Source organism: Accipiter gentilis, chromosome 17, assembly GCF_929443795.1.
Source record: "Accipiter gentilis chromosome 17, bAccGen1.1, whole genome shotgun sequence".
Classification (NCBI taxonomy): Eukaryota; Metazoa; Chordata; class Aves; order Accipitriformes; family Accipitridae; genus Astur; species Astur gentilis.
Genome location: NC_064896.1, coordinates 15,245,862 through 15,255,315, shown reverse-complemented (window position 1 = coordinate 15,255,315; position 9,454 = coordinate 15,245,862). Strand labels below are relative to the sequence as shown.

Below are 9,454 nucleotides of genomic sequence, written 5' to 3'. Positions count from 1 at the left end.
AGAAATAATTTTTAAACACTGAAACTTAAATTAATCCAGTGTTACCATCATTATATAATATTCTATACATTTAAATACATTAAAATGAAGTTAAAGTGGTAAATATAACATTCTCTCATATTAATGCTCCCTTCTGCTCTTTATCATTGTCAAACAATAACTACAGAAGTTGTAGAAAGCAGGTGTAACAGCTATGCCTTTCTATTTGATTTTGCACACTCAAGTAGTGCAATATATGTGAATGTGAATTTAAACATCACTATCCTAGTGCTGTTCCGTATAAATAATAATTGAAAATAATTACATTCTACACATATCTATAACTCTGAATCTACCTACCCAGGAGTGGAAGGGCTATACCAGCACATTTCTACATTATTAGATCTGCTGAACTTTTGTGCGCCATCTTCCAGAATATTTTCTTATCAACTCTTCTTCCATTGTATTTCAGTCCTACAAAAGAACGATGGGTGACATCTGAATAACAAGGCTCAGGGAAAATATTAAAAAGTATCAAAGTGACTGAGGACCTTAATTGCTATACTCACAAAAAACATAGTAATGACGCATTTTAGCTCTGTAAGAAGGAAATTCATAAAGACAAACTTAGCTAGAAGTAGTTCATCCCCCAAGCACACAGATTCCTCTCAAAGACAGTTCAGAGCAGAAGCCTAACTTTAGAAGCCCTATAGGAACTTTTCATTCACTACAGGGAGAGCATAGAAAAACTACATTCAGAAAACTGAAGGTAGTCGCTGCAGGATCTTCCCCAAACTGTTTGAAAGCTGGACTCAGCTCCGACCAGCAGTCAGATGACATCAGCTAAAAGTGAGTTCATGGAACCAGACTGACCACCATCACCCACCCCAAGCTGCTTCAGCATAAAGAGAAGTTACTTGTAAGGAACTGAACATCCTTCCTTTATGAGATGTGCCGCCCATCAGCATCTTTACACTGCATGTAGACCTATGTGTTACGGGACCTATGCGCTACGTTTTCAAAGTTACGTTTACCCCTAATCACTCTTTGCAGAGTGTGGTCTTCTTGCCTTGCAGATGACTACACCTGGCATTGGCAGGCACAGCCTACCTTGTCATTCCTTCCGTCTAATCCTCAAAATCCAAAAAATTTCCCTGATGGAACACAGAGCTAGACAGGGTGGGTGGGTAGACTTACTGGCTCAAATCCAAAATGTTTAACAGGTGTAGCGACACAAGCAATAAAAATGAGAATAAAAACTTACGATTAGAATAAGCCAAACAAACCACTACAGGTAAGTAGATGCAAAGAAATGCAGCTTAGATCACTGCAAGTTAAAAGAAAGTTCAGATTCAAGCCAGTTATTGAGAAGAACTGAAGATCTAGGGCATATTCTGACCACCTATACTGTATGTACAAAGCACGCAAGAAGGTTGAGAGAACGAGCACATGTAACTTATGGGTACTGCTGGAGATGAAAAGTCCCATGGCTGGAGTGACTACCTTTATGCACACAGACAACATTAACGTACAGACTGACAACCACTCAAAAAAGATCTAATTAAGACACTAATTTGAGCTCTTTTGACTAAACAAGAAAATTGCAATCATTTGTTTTAAATAAATTGTTAAGGAGGTTTCAGTTAGATTACACATGCTTACACAGGCTCATACCTGTTTTCACCTTGAGTAGTTTACCTCATTTTAATTTCAAAAATCCTTAAGCACCCAACTTTAACCTTAAACTAGCCAGGTTTAAGCTGCAACACACCGTTTGCACATTTTGGCATGCGCGCCTTGGCCTCCTGGCATTAGTTGGACCATTACAACTTTATCATGGGGATAAAGTCACTATGTAATTGAGGAATTAAAACAGAAGGGGTTTTCATAAGATTAAGGTGAGAAGACCTGAAGATGTGACTGTGCATCTTCCCATCCAACAAATCTAAGCAAAACCCCCAGAATATTAACATTCAGTGGCAACCCATTCAAACTGAGCTAATTCTGAGCATACGTCTGTATGTGAGAAAATACTAACTTGGGGGGTGGTAAGTGAATTTCTGCTTTGTGCACGGCACACACGTGGAGGAGATGGGACGGCAGGAAAGACAGTGATGGCAAACGGCCAAGGCAGCTGAAGGGTTAACTGGAGACATTTGGAGCCCCAAACACAGAGAAGTCCGCACAGGTCGCAGACTGCCACACGAGGTGGCAGGGCCGGTCGGCGGGAGGGCAGCCCCCGCGTTACTCCGGTGCGGCGGCGGGAGGGATTTCGGGTCAGGCTGGAGCTGGCGGGACACGGACGGTTGCTGAGGTGGACCGAGAAGAGCGGGAGAGGCGCCCCGCCTCCGCCCCGGCCCTCCCCTCAACGCCTCACGGGAGGCGAGGAAAGCGGCGGGAACCTCGCGGCGTCCTCGCGGCTCCGGCCGTTACCCGAGGCGCGCGGCAGGAGGGGGGGGCGGGGGGAGCTACCGCCGCCTTCAGGCGACCGTTACCCCACACCTGAGGCGCCGGCAGCGGCTCACCCGGGCGGGGACCGCGGCCGCCTCCACGCCGGCGGCTCGCACGCTCGACTGCAGCCAGAGCTCGCCTTCCCTCCTCGGCGGGGATTACCTCAGGCCCCGAGCCAGCCGTCGCCCGGCCGCGCTCACACGCCGGCAGAAGCGCAGCCCCGGAGCCGAGAGCCCCTCGCTCCCCTCGTTACCCCAGCGGCACTTCGCGCCTGACTGGCAGCTGCGCCGCGCCCGACGCCACACCGAGGCGAACTCCCTCCCGGTGACCGCCTGCCGCTGCCGCTGCCGCCGACACCGCCAGCCCTCCCGCTCCCCGCCCCGGCTCCGGCTCCGCTGCTGCGCGCGACCGAGGACGCCTAAGCCCCGCCTTCCTCGCCGCGCCACCGCCTCCCTCCGGAGACGGGGCCAGGGACCGGCCCGCGCCCCTGCCAATCAGCGGGCAGAGACGCCCCGCCCCCCCCACCGCGGAGGCCTGTGGGACGGGCAGTCCCCGCCCGCCCGCTCAGCGCCGCCACCGGCCCGGCGAGAACTACCGGTCCCGGCGCGCCCCGCGGCCGACCCCGGGGCCGTGACCCGCCGCCGGCCGAGGGAGCGGCTCCGGCAGGAAGGCGGCGGAGGGGCCCGGTCACCCAGCCGCGGCGATGAGCTCGGCCAGGGAGTCCCAGGGCCACCACGGCCTCAAGCGAGCGGCCTCCCCCGATGTAAATGGGCGCGGGGCCCGGGGGGGAGCGGGGAGGAGGCCGGCCGGGAGGGAGGGAGGCCGCGGCGAGGCCCCGGTGCGGGACGCGGGGAAGGCCGCGGCCTTTCCCGGCCGCCCCCTCCCCCCGCCTTCCTCGCCCTGAGGGCTGTCGGGGGGCAGCGGCCGGCGGAGGCGGCACGGGGACGAGGGGGGGGCTGTGGCGGGGGAGGGGGGCGGCGAGGGGCCGCTCGGGGTCCGCCCCGGCGGGCGCAGTCAGCGTGTGCTCCCGCAGGGCTCCAGCAGCTGGGAGGCGGCGGACCTCGGCAACGAGGAGCGGAAGCAGAAGTTCCTGCGGCTGATGGGCGCCGGGAAGGTGAGGCCGCCCCGGGCACACGGGGACGGGGCGGGAGGATCTTCCCCCCCTCCCAGCCCGGGAGGCTGCGCGGCCTTTTCTGTTTGCGACGCAGCGAACCCTCCCCGTGAGGAGGCTCGCTGCGGGCCGCAGGGCTCTCCCGGGACTAAGGCAGCACTGGAAGGCGATTTCGCTTTGGGACTCTCCTTTAAGGAGGATTTGGGTTTCACAGCCGCAGCTGTTACGTCAGTAGCGGTGTGCTGCAAAACACGGGTCTGAAATCGTGGAGCCTCTGCTTTGCAGCTTCCTCCCCACCCCACACCTCTATACTTTCAGACCAGCTAATAAAATTACTTGTGGACGCTGCCCAGAGGGTCCTTGTTACAAACTAACCAACCTGTGCGCTGCTAGGTCTGTAAAGTTGGCTGGCTTGCGCTGGAAAAAAAATTGAAGGTGCAGAAAAATGGTAGCTGATAGACTAAACCAGCAAAATAGTAAACCTAATCAAATAACGCAGGAGATACTTTTAAAGAGAAAATGCTCTAAAACTATATTTCTACTATGCTCTTTGCAAAAAATGCTGCAAAACTAGTAAAACATAGTCGTGCTTTTTCTACCTACAAAATGTTGGTTTAGTGTTGCAATTCTACTTACCATCAAGAAAAATAATTTCACTGGTACTAGCTTATTTTGCTCGAATACAGTATTTTTGTAAGCTAAAATATTTTACTGTATTAAAGAGGCAAAAGTTAATACCTCCTAGTGGGTAGGAATACAATACCCTATTAAAACATCCCACTACCACTAATCTTAACACCTACTTGGATACTTAACGCTGCTTGCTACGTAATGCCGCTTCTTGCCTATAGGGATACATTTGCTAATGACCAATGACTGAGCCCATAAATTAATGAGCACTGTGAAGGTCTTACCTGATGCTGTGACCAGTCTAAAAGTGGGATCGTCGTAAGGTGAACAGACTGAACTATTGCGTAGTGCCAGAGAAAGAGACCCAAAGGGTAAATTGTCAGAGCCTAAATTCACACTTGTCCAGCATTGTGTAGTGTAGTTTTTGTATCAGTGGCAAGAAACAGAATGGAATAGAACCAGCTTTGGGGTGTGGGAAGAGTAAAGAGTATCTAGTTGTTGGGGTTTCTTTTTTCAGAGAATTCAACAAAACAAAGGTGAAACAAGTTCATCAAGAGACAGCAGTTGTTAGCTAGTAAAACTTACAGTCCTGCTACAGTTGGTTGTTGAGGTTTGACAGCAAACCTTTTCCATTCAAGATTTCCAGAATGTTGGCAGAGCTGTCTGCACCCTAAAGCTCCAAAACAAACTGCCTTTTCTTTTAGAAAGAACATACTGGCCGCCTTGTTATCGGAGACCACAGATCAACCTCTCACTTCAGGACAGGTCAGTTTATCCAACAGCTGATACAAAGTTGGAAATCGAACACTTAATTTAGGAACATCCCAGTACTTTGAGCTTCATAGATACTGCAGGGAGGGATTTCAGATCTCATGGCTGAAGTGGAAGACAGGGCAGGCTGTGGAGTTGTAGAAGTTCCTAATTTCTCTTGTTAGATTACTGACAAACAGTTTCTGTGACTGCACTTACTTGCCTTCTAAAGTCCAGGTTCAGCAAAGTACTTGATGGTCAGTTAAACTTGTGTACAAATGTCCTGGAAACTGGGGCCTATCAGTCCTCAGTCTTATTTTTCTGTCAAAATAAGAAAGTAAAGTTTTATTGCTATTGGTACCTAGCAGCATTGTACTTCTTCCTTGCTGCCAGGTATGGGTATCCAAACTTCTAAATTGTCGTGCAAGGAGAAGAACAGGGTTGATTTCTCCCCCTACCTGTGATTACCTATTTAATAGAAAGATCTCTGCCTTAAAGTAATGAGGGAGAGGCTGAAAAGATCTGCAGGGTCATCTTGGTAATCAGCAATAATTTGATGTCGTGTAACATGTGACCACGGTAACTTCTTATCATGCTTGCTTAGGTAGTAAGTCAAAGTACATCGAAACCAAGCTGGGCTTGACTGTCTGAGAGAAGCTTTGATAAAGTTGTCTAGAATAGCAACTGTCAGAGTTCCAGAAAACTTCTTTCCCTGATAATAGTCCCCTAGTAATTTTTCAGCTGATGAAAAATTATCTGTGGACCAAAACACCAAAAGAAGCCTGAGGATTGGTTCCAGATTCTGCTGTTAGGTTGCAGAGTGACTGAGAATCACCTCCTTATGCCTGAATTTCCTAGAAAGGAGCTGATGCTTCCCCTAAGGAGTCGTAAGAATCAGTACTACTTTGTTATTGGCAAAAAGTTAAGATGCTGGTTTTTTCACAAAAAATCAGAACAGCTATTTTCTGAACACTTTACTTCCTTGTCCAACATACAGTTACTGTCCTTTTATAATAACATACAGCTCTAACTTCCAAATAAGGAAATATTAATTTGCAATATAAGCTTCTAACTTTACAGAGTTACAAATTAAAAACTAGAGTGTTGTAGGCCTATCGGGGGAGAATTGGAGATTCCTACCTTTTACAAGAACAGAGGATTCTTAACTATATTAGACCATATTTTCTCCCAGTGAAAATGATTCTTTACTTACTTATTCAAACAAGTAAGTAAAGGGCATGTAGAAGTGACTCATAAAAATTGTTTTTTCTGCTAATTCCCAAAGATGGAAAAATGTAGAGCTGTAGTAACTACTCCTGATAATTCAGGATGCTTGAAATAGTTTCAGATACAGCTCTATAAACAAGAGTGATAGTATTGTCCCAACTTCTGCTCCTATATAATAATCATGGTTTAATCATAGTAATCACACATTACGTAGCAAAGGTCAGAAACTTTCCCTTTGCTGTAATGTGTTGCAGTATTGGCAGGAAGCACAGCGAAGTCATACTGGTTACATTTACCTTGTTTAGTGGAACATATGCCCTGCATAGTACAACTCTCTGAATGCATCAGGTCTTAGGAATTTAACAACCCATCTTTGTATCAAAGCACTTTTGCTTGCACTCTTGATGCCATTGCTTGTAAATCTGGTGGTTTGTATGCAGCAACATTCAGTCCAGTAGTTTAAGATGTCTAAATTTAAACTTTTTCATGTATATATTGATAAACTTTGAAAATGTGACTTCATGTAATTTGATGTCTTTGTTAATTTGAATGAACCATAACCAAAGTACACTGGACAATGCAGGGGAAGAAGACAAGAAAATGAATGAAGAATTGGAGTCTCAGTACCAACAAAGCATGGACAGCACAATGTCTGGACGAAACCGGCGCCATTGTGGACTTGGTTTCAGTGAGGTAGTAAGAAGTTGTTTACTTCCATAATGATTTGGCTTTTGCTTTGCTAAGACAAGACGATACATAGTTTAAAAATCCAATCACCACAACCAGTGGCAAACTTCCGCAGTTTGGGTTAAAGGACAAACTTAGTGCAGGCACTTGACCCCTATTTGCGTACACTGTGGTGGCCATTTAGATGCCTGGAAATGCTTGATGCTTCTCATTGTTCTGAAAAGTGATATGACATGCTTAATGCTCCATAGTAGTCGAGACTGATTAGGACAGAAAGTGACAAATATATTAAATCAGGGTATTGCCAAGGAATACATAAGAAGGCAGGATAACCATCTGAATTGTTGCTGAGAGCCAATTAATGTTAGCTTCTGGTTGCGGTGGGGCACATACCTCTTTATGGTCCTGAAAAGTAAGTGGCTATAGAGGAGTCAGACAAGGGAAATTTGCTGTATGGAGTCCTCCAGTGAGCTGACACCTGACTGGTCTTGTGCTTGCAAGGAATTCCATAGGAATGAACAGGAAGAGGAGTGCAACAGAAACCAAGAGAATTAGGTTATTAGGAACGTGTCTTCATCTGCCAATTGAAAGGTGCAGTAATTAATTTTTTGCTAACTTTTAGCAGCAGTTACTGCATAAAAACACAGCTGATGGTTCCAGAATGAGTAAAACCACCTGTGCAGTGTTGGGAATCCTTAACATTATAGCCATGGAGGCTTTGCTCTTTAGGACCACGAACAAAAGGCCATTTTGGGATTGTTCTTGTTAGCAGTATCATTGGATTACTTCAGCATTCCACTAAACTAACATCTAGTTTCATTATGTTAAACTCAATGACAAATATTCAAGTGTCATTACGTACTGTGTACACCAAAGTAAGGAATTACTAAACTGATGTGATCTGAAACTTTTCAAACTCACTTAATGGTGTCTTTAGGATTTCTGCTGTAACTAAATAAGAATATGGCTGATGAAACCATGGATGTCATGGTTGGTATGGTTAACCATTTCAGTGGATTTCAGTGGAGTTGCTTTCTGTCTAATAATTTGTATATTAAAGACCTGTGTTTAGCAACATAGCCCATTTTGGTACTAAAATGAAAGGAGCCATTAAGCGAAACATTCTTACTGGGAAATTTTAAAAGGTGGAGTTGCCAAGAAATAATGGTTTATCTGTCTCATAATCTGAACTTTTAGTTTCAGGAAAGCGAAGAACAAGAAGAGGCAGCTGGACACTCCTCTGAAGAGAGTTCAGAGGATTCTGAAAGTGGCTCTGAGTCGGAGCAAGAGGAGTCTGCAGAGGAGCTACAAGCCGCTGAAAAGCATGATGAAGCTGAGGTTCCAGAAAACAAAAAAGAAGCAAAAAGCAACTATAAAATGATGTTTGTTAAAGCCAGTGGTTCATAACTGCAGATGTAACAGCTTTGTATTTAAAGTACAGTAAGCCTTATTGTTACAGTGCAAAGTGGAGGACTGCTACAGCACAAATCTTTGTATTATGATTTTAAAAAGACCCTGTTAGATGACAAATAGTAGTATTTGCTTTCTGTTGCCATGGATAACATTTTTATGGGCACAGTGGTATTACTGGTTTTTGTAAAGTGTATAAAATACTGGATGGAGAAATAAATTCTTTTTGTTCCTGCCCAATCTCTACAATGTCATCTAAACTGTGTTTCCCCTTATTCCATGCCAGATAAGGAAACTTTATGTTAGTGGTTTCTTTAGTTAGTACCCCAGTCCTGAATTTCTAACTCTTAAGATTACATGTGAATTACTGGATGTTGCATTAGTTGTAAAATACCAATATCGGCACTATTCTGTGATGTACTAGAGCTTTAAACAATGATTTTGTCTATAGATGCTAGTGTTGACAGGGCTAAGAGAAGTCACTTTTGTGACAGAATTAATCACTGTATCCTTCTGAAGTCCTACAGCAGTGGCATGGGAGGAGGTGTTTTAGAAATGTGTAATACAACAAGGCGGCTTTAATTGCTTCTCTGGCTTTATAATGAGGGCAGATAAGTTGTAGATCTTTATACCTTTCACTAGAAAAAAGTGACTTGATTTACTGGCTCCTGGTTATAACACTGAGCTGTTATTAAAAATAACTCCTCCCGAAGAAACCAGTTTACTTGGAAAGAGAAAATATACTTTGATAATGAAATGGTTATACAAATTGTTTAGCTTTTTTAAATGTAGAATACAGAGTTAAGTATGCAACCCCTTCTTCCTTTTCTCCCTGTACACGCATCACTTGGAGGTCTAAAAGTCAATTATCACAAAAAGGTTGTACCTCTCATGTAAAGTTGATACGCTTAAAAGAGTCAGGAGTTCCAGTAACTCCTTCCAGCAAGAATTAAGCACATCCATTCCTCTGTATTCCAGTAGTTGATAAAATATCAGAATGTTTTAGACTTTGTTTCCCTCTTAGTACATCAGACAGATAACTGCCTCTCCTTGCTGGGAGAACAGAACATCTGATCTGTACCTCTAGTACAGCCTGATTTCTGCCACAACAGTGTTTCAGGAAACACTCCAGATGCTTGTGGGGAATCTTCCATTTCTGTATACAATTTATGACATGCAGACAACATTTGCAAGCCAGCTGGCTTACAT

General features: G+C 45.3%; 1 protein-coding gene across 1 annotated transcript; it reads left to right on the top strand.

Moving 5' to 3' along the window:
- The first annotated feature begins 3,041 nt into the window (after positions 1 to 3,041).
- C17H11orf58 (chromosome 17 C11orf58 homolog) lies at positions 3,042 to 8,845 on the top strand. Its single transcript, XM_049819869.1, has 5 exons — positions 3,042 to 3,193; positions 3,464 to 3,544; positions 4,876 to 4,936; positions 6,732 to 6,841; positions 8,033 to 8,845. The coding sequence occupies exons 1-5, from the start codon at positions 3,134 to 3,136 to the stop codon at positions 8,240 to 8,242; spliced, it is 522 nt and encodes a 173-aa protein (XP_049675826.1). The 5' UTR covers positions 3,042 to 3,133; the 3' UTR covers positions 8,243 to 8,845.
- Positions 8,846 to 9,454: the final 609 nt, after the last annotated feature.